Genomic DNA, 19,797 nt, shown 5'->3' with positions numbered 1-19,797 from the left:
GTAAGAAGGGTAGTTTTAGAGATGGACCCGTTGAGTTTGAGAGGGAAGCAGTTGAGGATGCTGATGTATTTGGTTTGGACGAGTTTATAGCGCATATTAGGTTCTATAAGGGTAGTTAGTTTTAAGTGGCTGAAGTGTTGGTTGCTTGTTTGAAGAGAACTTGGATGGTTTTATGGTGTTTTGCTTTGCTAACTATGGATGCTAGTCTGTTTTGTTTTATTGGTTTAATGTAAAAATAAAAATGTCAAATGGAAATCATAGTATTCTTTTTTATATTATTTTGATTATAAGACTATTATATACTCATCAACCCTTGGTTACTGTATAAGCTTCACCCATGATTGTTTGAGAAGATTCGTCTCACAATAGCCAAATGACCCGGTGACTTGGCATGCAAAATATTTATTTTGCTATGTTATCAGGACTTAGGACATCTGTAGGCGAAATTAAGTCAATTAAATTAGTTATTGCAATTAAAACTCTATACTAACCAGATGGAAGGTTTGATCTAAAGGCTTATGATGCAGATTGAAGACGATGTTGATGGTGTCATTGTTGGTGACACCAACCAGCTGTTTGAGTTTTAAGAGTTTAGATGCTTTTTATAATAATATTCGTAGAATGTTTGCATGTTTTTTATAAAATTATAAAGTTTACACGTTTGAATGTTAATCGTTGGGTTAGAAATAATTTTGAAAAATACGAGCCAACATCAAAAATTTCTCGGACTTAAAATCGGTTTACCGGTAAAAACCAGTATTTAAAAAAAACCCGTCAATACGATGTTATAGCAAACCGGCTAAAATTACCGGCCTGCTATGCGAACTCCCGTTTTTTAAAAGTCTATGAACAAAGTCTTTAAACCCTCAAAAGTCAAAAGAGTTACAAGAAGCCCAAGTAGTTCCCAAAAGCTTAATTTATCTTCTACTGGACATATCGGAAGTCAACTCTAATCAAGTCAAAATTGCATATACTTCTCTGTCGGTTTGTTTTATTAATCACTGCTGTGGTTTTTTATATGTAGAATATGAGTTCGATGGCTGCACAGCGTTCTGGTTTTATGGATGGACGGTGCCCTTACAAGTTTCAGGTTGGGTTGATTTTGATTTGCGTTAGGGTTTATAGATATTTGGCTATAATTAAGTATTATATTTTGAATCATCATAGGATAATGAAAAACTCTTTATATCTCGAAAAAGGCCCGTCAGGGTTTCGGTGGGATCCTCGTTTCAAAAAGCTATCAAAGCCAATGAATTAACCGCGGGTCAGGTATATTGTTACATTAGTGTTTTTAGCAAATTCACGTTGCCATATGTTATTTATAAGCAATCTTATTTATAATGTTGATCTAATGTTGTTGCATGGTGCATATAGATATATGTCTGAGTTTTTATATATCCACTAGTATTATTTTTCAGCTTATTCCATTCATTGCAAACCATCCTTCTTTGGACATAACGCTGATGACAACAGCTGATAAAGAAGCTGGTCAATCAATTGGATCAGTATTTCCACACCTCACTATGAATGTAAGTGTCTGTTGCAAATATTTCGCATAACTTGTGAAGATGGTGATTAGGGGTGGCAATCTTGACCCATGGGTTGAATCAAAATGTATAAGATGGGTCAGAATGGGTCAAACTAAAAAAAGAAAACGATTGAAACGGGTCAAAACGGGTTGACATTTCTCGGGTTTTTTTTTTTTTTTTTTTTTTTATGGAACGAGAAAAACAGAGGAAACTTTTTGGTATTTTTACTTTTTAAGTTTTTGATTTATATTTCGAGTTATAATTTTTTTAATTATTTTTTTTGAATTTTTTGGTGAGGGGTTTTGAAATGGTTTTAAATCCATTGGTGATACATAATTTTTTTTCTATTGTTTGTAGGATATGCCAAGCCTGGTTGCTATACAAGATGCGGATTTCTCTAGTGTAGATGCTGTTTTCAGTTGTTTGCCGACCGGCACCAGCCAGGTTTTTGTTAATATTATGATATGAGTTTTGGTTTCATGTTTTATCACATGTTGAGATTTTTGTAGTCAGTTACCGACTGTTTGTTGTGCACTACTATTCTTATTGAAGGAAATTATTAAAGGTCTTCCGAGCACGTTAAAGATTGTTGATCTTTCTGCGGTACGTTTTGGCAAATAATGTGTTTTACTGTTTTCATCACTATTACTTTTTGGATATAATGTTAATGACTGCGTTGAATGGTATGGTCAGCCTCACAAAGCATCAGAGTTGCAGGTACAGTGTATTGTTTATATGTAAGCTTTTGTTGCAAATATCTTGCATACATATGAAATTATTGTTTCTATGTAGGATGCAGATTCTTCTACTGTAGATGCTGTTTATTGTTGCTTGCCACCGGGCACCAGTCAGGTTTTTGTTACTCTTATGATACTGGTTTCAATTCCATGTTTTATTATCTGATGAGATTCTCATAGGCAGATACTGATTAATTGTTGTGAACTACTACATTAACGGTTAAAGCTACTGCAACTAAAGACGAAAGTCAAACTTATACTAAAAGCATAACCAAAGATCAAACCAAAGCACTAACTAATCGAGAAGCATAAACAAAGCAAAACTAAACTAGAAGCGAATATAAACAAAGAAACACTGTCATGAAGTGAATATAGACGACTAGATCCCCAACTCCAGTCATTCTTGAAGTCACCAGTGTCCCCGGTAGTACCTAAACAACATGTAGATTTAGAAAAATGCAACATACTAAGGGGGTGTTTGGGTGAGCTTTTAAAACTTGCTTATTTGCTATTTGTTTGTTGAAAAGCAGAAAGTGTTTGGTAAAGCTAATCAAAAAGCTTCAAAATGGAGCTTTTTAAAAGTTGCTTTTGCTTTTCAAAAAGCAAAAAAGCAATTCAAAAAGCTCACCCGAACACCCCCTAAGTGGTGAATCTAAGCATAAAACCATAAAGTTTTGATTTTTTAACATAAGCAACTATTATCCAGGATCCATAACCCCAAAACATCCAAGCCCAGTAATACCTATCGTGTCTACAAAGTACATCATAAAGCAAGATCTAACAAAAACTAAAATTATTCTCGACTTAAACAAGCTAGAAACAAAGAGAACCTGGGAAACGAGGAAGGCAAACGACAAACCGTCCTTTAATCTTGGTCTTCACAAATCCAAGCCCGCTCCAAGATTCCTACTCCATAATTGTGTAGTTCCATGCGGACCGTCGGCGTTCCAAGTGGTCTACGTGGAATGTTGTTTTGGCTTATCTTTTTTAGGGCACTACAAGCGGACCGCCTACAACTTATTTTCCTTCCCGGTGGTCTGCTTAGAATGAAGATAACGGTTTACTTGGTTTTTTATATTTCTCTTCTTGCTCAAGTAGATACTCAATTGGGTCATGCCGTTCGGGAAGGTAGATAGATACTCAACTTGCATCAATGCTCCAACATACATGTAAATTCACAACACTAACAAATAAGTATCTAAATCTAATAAATTTAGCTAGTGGGGATAAATGAGGTAACAATGTGCGTTTTTCTAAGTCTATCAACTATTGTTACTTGTTTATAATGGTCAATGGGTAAATAGAAGTGGAAATGCGTCAAATGGGTACGAAGTCGCCCAAAGTGTATTTTAATGCATACAAACCAAAAAAAACTTGGATTATCATTGTAATATTGGTACCATTATGATTATTTTTTGTAATCGCTTTTAGGTTATGACGTTATGTTCATTTTGCAATTTTATGTTTGCAGAAAGAGGCTGTTTATGGCCTGACAGAGATACATAGAAAGAAAATCCAAAGTGCACGGCTTGTTGCAAATCCTGGATGTTATCCTACTGCGATCTTGCTTCCTCTTGTTCCTCTTATCAAGGTTGGTTTCTGGTTCTCGTTTGCATTTAAAAGTGCATCAAAGTATTACATAAAATGGAAAAGCGTTCTAATAGACACATCTCCTTTATTATGGCAGGCTAATCTTATTGAATCGCAAGATATTATTATTTTCTCGAACTCTGGAGTTAGTGAAACAGGTTACTTATCTGAAATGGGCTAAAACTCTAAAGGGTCAAAATATACCTGACATTTGACACGTTTTATAATTGCTTACAACCAGTCCATTTGGGGTCACTAATATATAATGGCAGAACCATAAATTTTTTGTATGAGGCTGGAAACTTTTTAGGGTCAGATGCGTATCCGCTAGACAAAAAATTTATTCAGTCCGGGTCGGGTTGGATCTCATTAACAAATTTAAACACAAATCAAGTAATTAACCAAGAGAATATAATGATTGGGTTAAAATCTAATTGTTGGCTACGATAGTTATTGGGTATCCGGGTAATTGGGTTTGGTTTATATCTTGTTAAGAGTTAGTAAAAAATGGGCTTAAATGTTTAAATAGTTACCGGGCTTACATATGTAAAATTATTAAATCATAAATTAATATTCCAAAAGTAATTCCATCGGGAAAATTTTCAAAAGTAATCCCAAACTTCATTTTATACCCTAATGGAACAGGTATTACCCATTTATCCGTCCCAAATGTTTCGGATTTTCCCATCGGGTTCGGGTTTCATAGCCAGGGCTGGCATAAGGTGTGGCCGGGTGGTCGACGGCCACAGGCCCGACATCCCGTAGGACCGAAATTTTTTATTTTTATATTTGTAAATTATATGTATTTTTATTAAAACAATATGTATATTTAGTGTTTGAACTCAATTACATAACAATTAGTTTGGACTAGTGGCAAATGGGTATTACTCTTAACCTAAAGGTTGTGGGTTCTACTCTCATTTGAGGCATGTTTAATCCTATTTTTATACAAAAGTTTTTTACACAACCCAATTATAACCAAATAAACCCATATAAAACTTAAATTGTTTAAACCCAACAAAATACTCCTTTTATTTAAGGCCAAAAAAAAATTCGCCTTCGGCCCAAAATTTTTTTAGCTTTCTCGGAGCCGGCCCTGTTCATAGCCATCTCTAGATGTTTGGTATATAAAGAAGCTTGTAAAGGGATTTTTTTTCCATATGGCCAACATGGCATTGCCAAGGTAGGTGCTTTCTCTATTAACTGACATACGGATGCTTCATGCTATTTTTGCTGATAAGCAATTGACATCACCATCGTTATCGCTATCGCCATCATCATCATTGTCATCACATTATATGCGGTGATAATTTGTTTTCTGTTTTTGTGGCTTGGTTTCAGTGCCTGAAGTTGAACAAGAACTATCAGAAGCTGCTAATTTAGAAGTAACTTTTAGCTTTATTTCTACTCAAAAGTAAATGGTAAATATTACTTCATTGAATTACAAAGGATTGTTCTTCTTAGTTCTTACCTATATTTCATGGTCTCAAACGTTAATTGATTGATCAATAACATTAACTAACCCATTTTCCTTATCCACCTGTTTCAACTTACAGATACACGGCATGGATTTAACATAAATGTACGAATGGCTCCTGGAGCTTCAGTTGAGGATTTAAAGCAACACCTGATGGGATTTTATGAGGTAAAGAAGCCAGTTTAGCCGAATTGAAGTGACTTTTGACCCGTTTGTTTTTCCCATTCGACTATTTAATTCGAAACTTGGCTTGTTTTGAATTTTGCATTTTGCATTTTGTTTTTCATGTAGAAGGAAGAATTTGTAGTGCTGCTTGCAGGTGATCAAGCCCCACACACCGAGGACGTGCAAGGTTCTAATGGCTGTCATATAAACGTCTTTCGTGATGGGATCCCTGGGAGAGCTATAATCATATCAGTTGTATGTCTCAAACAAACCATGCTTTTTGCTAAAAAAATATATATAAACTAGTTTGTTATTGTTTTAATTATTTTTTTAATCTCAAAACTATGCAGATGGATGAACTTGTAAAGGGAACATTTGGTCAAGCTTTACAAAATCTTAACTTGATGATGGGAATTCCTGAAAATGTTGGGCTTAGCCACATGTCTGTTTCGCCTTAGATGCGCTTATTTTCTGGTTTTGGTATTGTGTTAGTGCTTAGATGTTTATTTGTGTGTGTATAGATGTTTTAAATTAAATTTATAAACAAGTTAGTTTGGTGTTCAAGTTTAGGTTTTAGTATACATACTTAGATATTTCAGTGTTTGTATTGTGTGCTTTCATTAACAAACAAATAGATCCCTCAAAAATCTAATTCCAAAAGCTAAACTAAACCCGAAGGCATAGGTAAGTACATAAAAATTTGCTAAACTCAAACCTCATGTTAGATTTTTTTTTTTTTTTTTTTGAGATTTAAAATAAGTTTTTGTAACTGAGTCAATCAAGAATAGTATGTTTGAACTAACCATAAGGATTTTTCTTAAATTGCTTGTTGGAACATTAAGGATTTTTCTTCATACAAACATTAACTCAAAGGTAGATGTGCATAAAAAAACCGGTTCCAGTTCGTACCCGGTGGACATAATACCCGGTTTGGGTATTTATATACCCGAAATCCGTAACCGGTTCCACATATTATATCTCCAATCGGTTCGTACCCGGTTTCATTTTAGAACCGGTTCCAGTTCCTATCCGGAATAACCGGTTCCGTCGGGTATTTTACAGCAGGTCAGAAACTAGCAGTTGGAATTAGATTTTAACCGTTGGAACCGGTTTTTGAGAGTATTATAGCCGCTGTAACCGGTTCCAACGGTAATATAGCCGTTGGAACTGGTTTTTCTTGTCCAAAACCTTTATATAAATTGTTTTTCACCCCTTGTTTCACCACAAAACTAAAAAACAATCTAAAATACTTCTCGTTTTACTTGCACCGGGCCATCTCTTGTGAATCGGTCATGACACACAAATCGTAATGAACCCAAACATCGGGGCATCATGTTGTTTCGATCACCATAACAACGTCATCGTTACTTGCCATCGTTTGTCGGTTTAAGGTTAATTGTGATTTAGAGTGTGTTTTAGAGTTTTGAAAGTGGTTTAACAAATTATACACAACACCTTGCTATTTATAGTATGTGGGTAAGTTGTTTATAGTTAAAAAACCGGTTCCAACGGTCAAAAACAGCTATATAGCCGTTGGAACCGGTCCTGACGGCTATATTGTTTAAATTTCAAAAAAAAACCAGTGTACCCAGTTTTTACGTAAAACCCGGTCCCGGTTCCTACCCTAACCGGTTCCACTAAGTTCCCATTTCAGTCCATCGAGTCGGGTCCGGAACCGACCCGGTTCCTGACTGGAACCGGTCTCATTTTGTACCCGGCGTGAAATAACCGGTTCCGGGTTTTAAAAAACCCGATATTGTGCACCTCTACTCAAAGGTGCTAATTTGATCTTATCCAAACCGGAGCCATCGTCTCTTCTCTTTTATGATTTCTTTGCTTTCCTAAGCTTTTTCTGTTTCACATTGTCATCTCTTTTTCTTAGATTGCACTCATTTACAACTCAATCTAACTTTTTATTAAAAAAACTAATTTCTCTTAAATCCTCCTATACAACCCAACCCAACCCAACTCAACTCAACCTAAATTTTCACTCTCATTCACAACTTAACCCAACCCAACATAATTTTTTTATCAAATAAATATGATTTGTATCGTTTATATAATATCATAATTAATTATTTTTTTAAAGCAAATAGGTTTCTTTTATATATTGTATATTAAAAATAGATTTATTCAAGAAACTCTTATAAATTAGGCTCCGGTTTTAGATTTTTTGAAAAGTGTTTAATATTACAAAATATTATTTACAAAAGATCAAAATAGAGTAATGTTAATTGTTAGAAGAATAAAAGGAAAAAGAAAATAGTTGAACCAATAAGATTTGAATGTGTCATTGTTAAATAATAATAACCAGAACAAACAACAGACCAACACATAATAAAACAGTAGTACCCTTTACAAGATGGTCCATCTGCAAACAAAGTTTATGAAATTATTAAACAATTAACACAATAATAAACAGATTTACATAATTCTTTTTAACAAAAAAAAAACTTGGTTCGCATGTAACATACAACGGATCCGAGCAAAGCTAACTCGCTAGCGTGAGAAACCCTGAACACTTTTATAATGCAGTGATTGGAACCTTGCACGTCCTCAGTGTTGGAAATATGTACGGTTCGGGTCAAATCAACGCGGGTCGACCTGGTTATGACCCGTGAGAGTTACACCGATAATAACGAACATCAAGTCCACTTAACTAGTTAACTTTTATTGATGGAATAGGCTTTTTAGTGTGGTAATTGGGCTCAAAGCCCATTGGGTTTTTAATTGTCAAGTAACCCTAATATTCTAGTATTTATACCTCATATATTATCATAATATGGTGAGACACTTGATACACACATAAACCCTAGCCACCATCACCATAACAGCCGCCACCGCCTCCCGTTTCCGGCTGATATCTCGCTGCCGCCGCTGAACCGGAGCTGCTGCAGCAACTGTTGCTGCCGTTTGCCGCTGACCGCCGCCGCCGTGACGTCGCCGGAATTTCGGGTTGGTCTTTTTGTGTCGCCTGGCATCGTTCCTTACTCTTAGGTGTCTTAACCGGTTATTTGTAACCGAGGTAAACTTAAATACGGTTATTTATGTTTATGGTTGTTTGGTTGTTTAGATCTCGTACTCGTATTGTTTGTAACCGGATCCTCGTTTTGGTTTCATTATGGTGGTTACTCGTTTATATTCCGCTGTGTTTTATTCGTTTAACTTATTAATACGATTAATAACTATGAAACGAAAACTAAAACTGGGTTTAAACCGTTAAACCGTTTCTTTGACCACCATTAAAACCCAACACTCAGGTAATGGATCTTGATCGCCTGCCACTACAAATTCTTCTTTCTACATTAACAACAAAACGCAAGTTAGTCCCGGGGTGTGCAAAAACTGAACCATAACTGAAAATCGAATCTTTAACTGAAAAAATTAACCATAACTGAACAAAACTGACGGTTATGGTTAATTGAATATGATTAACCGACCGTTAGGTAATGGTTACACTTAGTGTGTCTTTGTTAACCAACTTTAACCGAACCAAACCAAACCAAACCAAACCTTGTATGTTTATATCTTTTTCATCTTTTTTACCTTTGTTTCCAAAATATAGCTAAAAGTTGCTTAAACTTGGCCAAAATGGCTTCTTTACCTCATAGAATTTTAATTATTAAATATATAAATGAGCGGAACAAACGTAGACGAACGAACGGAAACGAATTTTAATGACAAACATAAACGGATGTTCACGAACATAAATGAACGAACAAGAAGTGTTCGTGTTTGTTCATTTAACAACATGAACAAAATATTTTGTTCATGTTCGTTCGTTTAACAAATAAGCGAACATAAAACCAATTTCTCATGTTATGGTTCACTGAATGTTTAGTTTGTTTACATTGAACCTGATTGTCAAAAATATCGTGTGACCAGTGAACCTTTTAAGCTTATACCTTGCTTGTATATTTGTTGTGGATTATGTGCTTCGATTAGTGTTTTTTCTAATTCATATCGATTCTCTATTTCAGTGAATATTCTATCAATACATGAATAAAAAGTGGATGCTTCATTGCAGCCATTGATGCAATGGGCCGGTTATATTTCCCTCGTTCCTCAACTGAAACTTTAGGAGCCATTCTTACGTATCTTAATGACACTATGCCTCGGCTCTGGAAGTTGCGATAGGTTGGTGAGAAAAGGAGGGTTAGTTAATGCCGCCAATCAATAGGTAAGAAGGATATTTCTTTTTAATTTAACCATTGATGTCACTTTGGTAGTAAACCTCATATTCACTATTGTATTTGCAGCAACAGATAGTTCTTGTTTAACTTCAGGCACCGAAAGCAAGCCACAAGATTACCAACTCATATAATATGATGACAACGACTATTACTTTTCAAGTTAATAAATGTTTGTTTGTGTCCGGTTACGTTCATTTGTGTCCGTTAGTGCCCATTAGGGGCTGTACATGAAATTTCATCCGTTAAGGTGTTCATGAACGCTTAGTTTTTCCGACAAAAGCTTAACGGACAAACACAAACACAAACAAGATCTCATTCCGCTCGGTTCATTTACAGCCGCAGCTACATGTGAGCTAAAATAGCAACACTGATATGTCCGGTCAATGGAGAAAACACTTACTATGGAGACTGCCAGAGAAGGCATAGAAATCAGATCCTTTGGGTACTTCGGGGTATAAAACATCTTCAATTAAAGTGCGAGTTGCTCCACCAGCTCCTAAGTGTGAAGTAACAGCTATATCCTTCAACTCAATGAGATTAGTCTGCCAACATATAAAAAAACACATGATGTTTACAAAGATGATTCTATTAAATCAGGTGTGAAGTAACAGCAATATCCTTCAACTCAATGAGATTAGCCTGCCAACATATAAAAAAACATACGATGTTTACAAAGATGACTCTATTAAATCAGTTTTATGCATTTGATGTTTTAAATGCAAAAGAGAACAATAAACCAACCCTGATCAGGGGAACAAGAGGAAGCAAGGTCACAGTAGGATAACATCCAGGACTTGCAACAAGACATGCACTTTGGATCTTCTTACGATGTAACTCTGTCAAGTCATAAACCACTTCTTTCTGTAATCAGATTAGCAAAATGAATATAATTACATATCTTGGAATCAACATGTTTATTTCTAAATGGCTTGTGTTGGCACTTAAATAATCATGCCATCACATATGTTGCAGATCATGTTTATTATATTATTTTATGTCATTAGTATACGTATTATGTAACAAAACAATATTAAGTTTATAACCTAGGTTATATAATGTCCCGGGTTAAATGGCAGTTAGTTAAACCCGACTGCGGGGAAATAAGTTGGCGTCTATACCCGTCAAATTAGTTATCATAACCATTGTGTAACTGTCAAGACAATGGCTATACATAACCAGTGTATTTGTCATTTGAAGATATAAGATTCCGTTTATGTTTATTGTGCTCTCGTTTTTTACTATGCACTTATATTACCGTATTTTCTTTTATCCCAGACCCTATATACCTTCAACTAGGTTCGCTCTTAAGACCTGTCTGAAATCCTAACATCCGAATTTCAAAAATTCACTACAAAGTCATGGATGAAGAATACTTGTACGTTACGAGGTCGGAAATGATGTGATGCCTGAAAGTCCAAAGCTTGTATACGATTTGTTTGATGATCAAAGCATTGATGTTATCTGTGATGGAATGTTACATGATAAATTTAGGAGTTACGAGTCAATTGTTAGAAAGTGTGAGGGTTGTAAATGTAATTTCTCATTGTAATATCGATTCGTTAAATAGACGATCCATCAAGAAATCAAGAAAATGAAGCATCGATGAATTGAAATGGGTTTACCATTCTTGTGTTTCTCTGTTAATTGGGCCGGTTAATAAGAATGATTTGTTTCATATTGATTTTTGTAAGAATGATCAACATGAATTATGTTCATATGATGACAAATCGGATAAGGAGTCCTCGTGTATGGTATCCATCAATAAATTTGATATTGAGGGTCCATTTGTTAGACTAAAAATTTCAAGTGCAACAAAGGATCCAATTTATGTGTTGAGAAAAAGTAAAAAGGGACTAGTCTATAGAAATTTTGAGATCGAACGGTCAATTTCACCTTGTAGAAAGGATGAGGTGTCATCATTACTGTTAGAAACTGGTGGCTACATCATATTCCTTCGTGGACAAGTCAACATCATTATGTTTCACATTAATAAACAAGTTTTTTCAATATAACAAATACTACTGGCGCTTAAATTTTCATTATACATCCGATTACGCAAATCGGACTTCACGTAGTTCATCGCCGAAAAACATCTTTCAACGCTTGTGGTTGCGACTAGGCCGTCCAAACCGCTTGTCGCTCGAATTCGCTCGCCGCTAGCTCGTTTTTTCGCTCGATTGAAAATGAGCCGCTCTGCTCGGTTTGGTTTGTAAACGAGCCAAACAACGAGCAAAGGCCTGCTTGGTTCGGTTCGGCTCGAATATTTTTAATTTATTTTATATATAATTATATATGAACATATAAATATATAGACAAAACACGTAAATATAAGCTTACAATTATTTTTACCCCTTTAAAATTTTCATATTCCGTCAATTTTATAGTTTTATTTACTTGCTCAAAATCGCTTGACGTTCGATCGAAAAATGCTCGATTCGATTTAGACTCATTTCGGTTTTCGCTCGGTTCGAATTTCAGCCGTTCGGTTGTAAACGAGCAAACATTCCCTCGGTTAGGCTCGTGAACAACCCTAGTTGCGACCGGTAATTCGAGATTTTAGTTGGGTTAGAACTGGATTGAGTATTGGGCTAAAATTGGGTAAGGTTTTAATTGGGTTTTGGGATTAAAAATTGGGTCGAGTATTGGAATTTTGGACTATTGGACTAATTGGTATTAAACTCAAATTTAAAAGGAAAAATTGTTTAAGTAACATTTATATAATTATATTTGTAAAATTTTCATTTTTTTTATAAGGATCGGTCTTTAATTTTCATTGAGGTCATCTCAAAATTACACAGAAGTTGGCTTCAAAATCTCACAAGGATCGGGGCCAAAATTTTACGTGTGTCGGCCGAGAATATTTTGATATATTAACAATAAATTTTATTTTTCACACCGACCCCTCTCATAATAAGAGTGAGTCCGCCACTGACATCATCAATGATATATTTGACTTATCTTTTTCAAATGTTTCATAAGTTTGTCAAGACGTTTTAGCCTTACATATACTAAAGTAGAATGATTTTCATCTTTTATGACTTATGATTGTTAAATTATCAATTAAAACAAAAATATTAAATAATTGTCATCTTTTATAACTCTTGTCTTAAAATCAAATCTCTGTTATTAATCCTAACACAAATTCAAATGATATATAAAGTTTGTTTATTAAATTTAAGCACTCATGTGTAAAAAAACATCTATTATATTTACTATAAACAAAAAAACTGTGTCGACTGATGCAATACTTTTTGACAAGGTATTTTATTTTAGAACAAATTCGACGATATAATACGGGTCGTAACACTTGGTACAATGAACAGGAAATATAAAAATGCCAAAGTACAAATCATAATATTCTTTGTGATAAAATATTTAAAACAAAGAAGACCATTAACTCATTTAAACCTTCTTCACAAGCACAGAGTTGGTTTACAGCAAAAAAGACAAGTCATTGCATTTTTTCTATGTATGATTCCACCAGAATTATACAAACTGATCAAGGGAAATCACTCATCAAAAGTCAAGAAGGATTTCAATTAAGATTTTCAGCAGAATAATTGTGTTCCCGAAAGCTTCTGATCTTTAAGTAAACATTTCCGAATCGATTTGCTCAATATTTGGGAAGATTTGTCTTAGAGTAGTCACATAGTCTGATAACTTAGCCTGCAAAATATATACAATAAAAAAAGCTGAGTATTAATATACAAAGACATTCACACAACTTTGCTCGACTACTTGCTTCTGGTTTATCGTCTTTCTAACGGTCAGACTAGCTCTAGTTGGAGCGACCACCCCAAACACTTGAAAAAAAGTTAAGACATTAGATGTGGTAATGGGCTTGGTTTTAATAAGCATGCCACATCAAAGGCAAAAAGGCGTCAAAATTAGAGTCGGTAGGAGGTTTATTTGTAAAAACAACCAAAGGGACGAAGATCTTACGAAAGTTTTACTCTATAAATAGGTCGATATGTATAACAGATGAGTGAAAAACGTGTGGTTGTATGTAAAGCTTATTTGGTTATAAATAGATGCACGCCTCAGCTCTTGGGACCTAAACAGCCCCCACCATCGGACACTTTCTAAAAACTTTATAAAGGGATAACCACTCCGACTAGATACTTTTATTATTTGCAATAAATGATAACATTCTTTTAACCAATAATAGCAACGTGCTGTAATTTACCATATGTAGTTGCTATAATAGGCAAAAGTGTGTAAGCATGTTGCTATTTTGTAGGAATAATATTGTCCCTTAAATATTAACGATATTGTCTCAGTTATGATAACAAAAACTACATTATTACAGTAATATTCTAACCAATCGTAACAATAAGAAAATAAAAGGTTTGATTATTAATGCCTATGAATACATACTGGCTTTCAACTCATTTAACTTGTTTCATTTAAAGCACAACCAATGTATACGTAAATGAGTTAAGACAATAAGACGCCAACAAAAACTTGATTACTTGGCCCATTTATCAGTTATGTGTTTTGTTTATTGGTTTTCTGCTTTGTCAGCCAAAAAGAAAGTTGTTGATTCGTGAAAAAGGTAGCTACCAGGTCTTGTGAGGGCCAAACGAGGGCCAAACAATACAGGTGACACTACAAAAAGGCCATATTACACGAAGCCTACCTAGATTTTTAGCAATTACTGAGTAGAGTAGAGTTTTGCTCCAGTTTTGTATAGAACCAGGTAAAAACAATGTCATGTTCAGCTAGCACTAGAAAGTATGCCTAATCAATTTCTTCACTACCTAATTAGAACCGAGCAGAAAAAAAATAACATTCGCACCCCTAATTATAAAATCATAACAGTCTAATTTTTTGAACTAGCTATAAAAGTTGCTTTAACAAAAAGAACATGGCTGTACTAATAAACTAAAAAGACCATGATAATAATAAGATTATCAATTTATACTCGATATCTTATTAGACATGAGGGAGTTCAGAAATAAAGGGGTGTTTCATGTTTGATAGTGCCTAGTTTAAACAACTTTTTTTTAATACATTTGTTTTAAGAGCAGATAAGCACTTTGAATGTTTGGGTAAAGAAAAGTCCGTACGCTTGTCTGCTTAGATCAGGGTGAAATTAGTTGTTTTCAATAAGTAATTTTAGTTTCAAAAATAACAAACGTTGTTTTCAATAAGCTTATCATTTGCTTCCGCAAAACGCCATTAAATTTGAAGCTTATTCGAAATCTATAATAGATAAAGAGCAAAATATCATAAAAAATGAAGTATATAAGATTGACTTACACATGGATTGTGTTCAAGGTAGATGGTGGTGAGCTTCTCTCTAGAACCAGAAACCGCCTCAGAAATGCCATCTAATGATGCTAGTTGGTTGTCATTAAACCAAATATCTTCTAAGCTACAACAAAATTAAGAAAATACAATTCAAACAAAAATAAATATTATGATAATCTAGTCAAGTAATTCATGTATGCATACCATGTGAGCTTCTCAATGTCCTCGATTGCAGCAAGCTTATTTGAAGATACATCCAAAACCCTAAGGTTGACCAAGGTTGATAGTCCTTCCATTTTTGCAATACCGTTATGGCTCAAGTATAGTTCTTCTAAAGATGTACATTCCTAGATGTAGCAAAACAAGATATTAAAAAACTGAAAGTGGCAAGATGGAGGTTGGTGGAAAACACAAACCAAAACGGGTTGAGAATGACACAGGCCACATCTAAATAAATATGGGTCAAAATGGACCGGGTTGGGTTGGTTTAGCCTGTAAACAATTTTTTCTCTACTTTCAAAGAAGCATAATAAAAAAAATAGACTTTGGGAGACTTTCAACTCATTTGACCATTTGGCTCATTCCCTTCTTAGCTAATTTTATCTGACCAGTTTGAGATAAAGAAAACAACCCAAGGACCAAAACAAACCATTTAGAAGTAAATGAATAAAAATTGCCTCAATGATCACCTTTAGTATGAATAGTAGCATTAATCATTCCAGCAGAAAAACCATATAAGAGTTTTATTCAAAATTTATTAAAAAAAACTACCTCCAATCCTTTCATAGAAGTTAGCCGATTGCTCTGCAAACTGAGCTTCTTGATACATTTTAATCCACATAAGTTAATGGATTTTATACGATTCCGCCCTAGCCATAGCTCTTGTAAGTTTGTCAAATTCTGCATATTCTCCATCACCTATATGAGCAAACTTTTAGCAAGTAGTCCCAAACAGCAAATATTTTCTAGTTATAAATCTACAAATCTTTTCACAATCACATATATAGTCCTTAGCAAACTCTAGTTAATAAGCCAATCAAACTACTAAATTGGGATCTAACTATAAGACTTAAGAACAAAATTATCACCCGTAATCTGTTGGAACCAAGTTCAAGAATTTGAAGGTCATGGAAGTGCTCGATCTCCTCAATTTTGGTAACTTCATTTTTAGAGACATAGAGTTCCTTGAGTGTGTTTGATGCCTTGGATAATCCACTCATTGACGAAATTTCATTAAATGAAACATCAAACACCAAAAGCTTTTTAAATATGCTAACATCTGGAATGTTCTTCAGTTGGTTATCCCTGAGAACTAACTCCTGCACAAACAGCACAAGTAATAATCTGATCAAGTTCAAGCCACGGTTAACATATTACAAGTAGAAATTTAGAATTGCCAGAAATAACAATAAACAAAGCTATAGTTTCATATAAATACATACAAAGAACTGCTACATGTCATACAACACACACATAAAACACTTAAATATACTTAAATCAATATATGCACTAGGGGCATGCAAAGTCGGTTTGGTGCAGTTTTGGGGGCTTCACCATAACCATACCGAGCTTTGGTTATAAAAGTTAGTTTAACCATAAGCAAACAGTCAGTTAACCGTTGGCTATAGCCTATGGTTGGTTTAAGTTAAGTTCAGTTGATTGTCGAATGTATCTTCTTAACATTCTTTTTTTCCTGTGTTCTGGTTGTAAAAGGTTTGGCTATAGTATTCTAAGCTCAATTATGTAGTTTCAAAACTTATATATGTGGATTCCAAGCTTGGCTATGGTGTTCCAAAACTCCGTTGTAGACACCATTAGACAGTTGCAGCATGAATTTAAATGCTCGAAGTTAAAAAATGTGGCATAAAATTTGGATAAACACAAGCATACAAGGTTCGGTTTGGTTTCGGTTAATGAATACACATTAACCGTTAACCGAATCGAAAACTGACAAGACCGAAACAAAATTAATCGATAACGATTTAATCAATAACTGGTTATCGGTTATGTTTTGTACACTCGGTTAACCGAAATTAACCGAACTGAAGTCCGAACCATGCATATCTATATGTCTAGCTTTTATACCTCAATTTCATGTATTTCATGTTTTATACCACCATTTCATGTATGTATGCCTCCAGTTCATGTAATTATGCATCCATGTCATGTTTTTCAAGTAAAAAATTTTAGTACAGATTTAATTTTGATTATTGCCGAACAGAAAACCAAAAAATTAACAGATTAACCGAAAACTGATCGGTTAACTTAGTTGAGGCTAATAAACAAACTGAACCATGCACACCCCTATTAACCGTAACCATAACCGATTGGTTTTGTCGGTTATGATTAATTACAGTTATTCTTTTCAGTTTTCAGTTACGGTTCAGTTTTTGCTCACATGCACATAACATTACATCAAATTATCCTATCTCGGCCCTAACTGTAAAATTTGAAGCTTAATCTAAAGTTATTATTGCACTGAACATTCAAAAAACCTAATAGATGAGCAAACCCTGAGGCCGGAAATAGTGGTATAAACTTTGGATAGACACGAACATACAAGGTTCGGTCCGGTTTGGTTTCAGTTAATGAAGACACATTAACCTTAACCTTAACCGAATGGTCGATTAACCAGATTCGCTTAACCATAACCGATCAGTTTTGTCGGTAATGGCTAATTTCGGTTATTTTTTTCAGTTTTTGCTCACATGCACATAACGTAACATCAAATTATGCATACCTAATTCTACAACAGAACCAAATTATCCGACCTCATGCCCTAACTACAAAACTTGAAGCTTAATCTAAACTTATTACACTACACATAAAAAAAACTAATAGATGAGCATACCTCGAGGCCGGAAATGTTGTTTCAGTGAGAAATCGACTCAACATCGGGGTCATCGAAGAGATATATTGGTTATCGGTCCCTTGGTAAAATATCAGTCAAAATATCAGTACCGATAATATCGGCACTATTGACTGACCGATATTCCCGATTTAAGTCTTAATTTTTAATTTTTAATGTTCTATGTTAGTGTTTTAAGTCTTAATCAGTTCCTGATTGCTACGATTGTAGTGTTTTGCATTTGCAAGTTGCAAAAGTTTAATTTGATAGTGGTAGTAGAGTATACTGAATTATTAGTATTAAATAAATTGGTACATATATGAGTTTTACATGAGATTAAAATTACCGATATCCCACCATGATAAGCGATATCTCAAATATTGGTCCTTAACAGATATCAATATCAGATATTTTTCCGCATTAATTGCTTAGTACAGCCCTAATCCTACCTCATGCCCTAAACAATTTACATTAAAGCTTATAATTTGACCTTAATCTAAAATATTCATATTAATTAAAAAATACAAAAAAAGTATGCGAAATCAATAGACCTAATTGATGAGCTAACCTCGAGGCCGGAAATATCGTTCCGATGCGAACTGAACAGGATTTTCCGTTCGGTTAGCGTTCATGAACCGTTCACGAACAAATTTAATGCTAAATAATTACATTAAAGCTGATTCAAGCTTAATCTAAAGTAGTTGCATTAATTAAGCAATCAAATATTGTTCCAGTGCGAACCGAACAGGATTTTCCGTTGGGTTAGCGTCCATGAACCGTTCACGGACAAGTTTAATGCTAAATGAACGAACATGAACAAAGGCACAAAGCTTCCTACCTCCAGCTTATTGTTCGAGCTTAATCTAAAGTATTTATATTAATAATTAAGCAATAAACAATCAATAAACCTAATCGATGAGTATACCTCGAGGCCAGAGATGTTATTCCAGTGCGAAATCGGCTCAACACCGGCATCATCAAACAGATTCTGACGAAGAGATAGCTTTTTGAGATTAGATAAATTGGATATACGCGAATCCAGCTTGTTGAGCCGATTAGCCGTCAAATCAATCTCGATTAGGCTCGGCGGAAGCTCAACTGAGTCCAGATCGTGTAGCTGGTAGCTTGAAGCATCGAGTATCGTCATCGCCGTTGATTCTTCTTCGTTGTTGTTGCTGATTATTGGTTCCATTTTCACTGCATGAAGAAACCCTAGAAGGAAGGTATGAAGAACGAAGGGAACTGGAATAATAACACTTTGGAAAATATAAAATGATGCTTATAATTAGACATCACTTTTTAATTAAAAAATATTATTATCATCGGATCGAACCCAGTGTTATCTTTATGTGTTAGTGTTACGTTTTGTTCTCTGAATGTTCGAGTCTTGTTAAGAGCTATGTAGTTTTTTCTTCTTTTTGAAACGGATAGACTGTGTAGTATAGTTAAAAGTAGGTTAAACGCCGTGTAAGACTGTTTTAAAAAAATTAAATTTAAGCATAGAATCTTCATACACTATCATGGATCTTCACACACCACTTTTCGTTTATACGACTTTTATACAGCTATACGGGCCTTACAGAACCTAAGTTGTGTCAATTTGCGTACTATATTCGAGTTGTTGAAGTGTTATACAGCTTGTATAGGGTTATACGGGTCGTATAGACTGCAAAAAACTGATTTTTTAGTCTCCTTCATACACTTGTCAATCATAAGTGGTCTATACGGCTCGCGTAGCCTCATACAAATCGTATAGGCTTGTACAATCACCATGAAGGTGGTGTTTGAATATCGCATCCCTAATTAATCCCTAAATTTATTACTAGTATATTAATAACGAATTGTTATATTAATATGTTGTGGATCCAATACTAATGTAGTTAATCTACCGAACGTACACATAGCTAGAGTAATTACACTATTAAAAAATTTTCTTTAGTTGAAAAACTATGATGTTAACCTAATAACTCTAGTTATTTGTTGATTTATCACGTTAAGAGTAAAA

The 19,797-nt window shown here is 34.5% G+C and overlaps 1 protein-coding gene, 1 long non-coding RNA gene and 1 pseudogene across 4 annotated transcripts; 2 read left to right on the top strand and 1 right to left on the bottom strand.

Annotated features, from left to right (window-relative positions):
* Positions 1–1,005: 1,005 nt before the first annotated feature.
* On the top strand, positions 1,006–5,989 carry LOC143540690 (putative N-acetyl-gamma-glutamyl-phosphate reductase, chloroplastic; annotated as a pseudogene). Its single transcript, XR_013136630.1, has 11 exons — positions 1,006–1,090; positions 1,168–1,269; positions 1,419–1,529; positions 1,887–1,973; positions 2,082–2,246; positions 3,738–3,857; positions 3,954–4,014; positions 5,198–5,323; positions 5,437–5,501; positions 5,625–5,753; positions 5,849–5,989. The product of XR_013136630.1 is annotated as a putative N-acetyl-gamma-glutamyl-phosphate reductase, chloroplastic (transcript).
* A 3,586-nt stretch (positions 5,990–9,575) lies between these two features.
* LOC143540689 (uncharacterized) lies at positions 9,576–10,563 on the top strand. 2 transcript variants are annotated; one of them, XR_013136629.1, is made up of 3 exons: positions 9,576–9,678; positions 9,758–10,191; positions 10,289–10,563. It is a non-coding gene; the product is annotated as an uncharacterized LOC143540689 (long non-coding RNA). The 2 variants fall into 2 exon arrangements; XR_013136628.1 differs by having other exon boundaries at positions 9,758–10,198; positions 10,297–10,563.
* A 2,466-nt stretch (positions 10,564–13,029) lies between these two features.
* LOC143540719 (protein phosphatase 1 regulatory inhibitor subunit PPP1R7 homolog) lies at positions 13,030–19,018 on the bottom strand. Its single transcript, XM_077033704.1, has 6 exons — positions 18,718–19,018; positions 16,033–16,263; positions 15,716–15,862; positions 15,149–15,291; positions 14,954–15,068; positions 13,030–13,357 (listed from the first exon to the last, which is right to left on the bottom strand). Exons 1-6 carry the CDS (start codon positions 18,982–18,984, stop codon positions 13,277–13,279), a joined length of 984 nt encoding a protein of 327 aa, XP_076889819.1. The 5' UTR covers positions 18,985–19,018; the 3' UTR covers positions 13,030–13,276.
* Positions 19,019–19,797: the final 779 nt, after the last annotated feature.

This window comes from Bidens hawaiensis, unplaced genomic scaffold, assembly GCF_021521415.1.
Source record: "Bidens hawaiensis isolate Kalapana, Puna unplaced genomic scaffold, B.hawaiensis_p1.1 tig00012327_1, whole genome shotgun sequence".
In the NCBI taxonomy this organism is placed as follows: domain Eukaryota; kingdom Viridiplantae; phylum Streptophyta; class Magnoliopsida; order Asterales; family Asteraceae; genus Bidens; species Bidens hawaiensis.
This window is presented reverse-complemented; position numbering and strand designations above follow the sequence as displayed.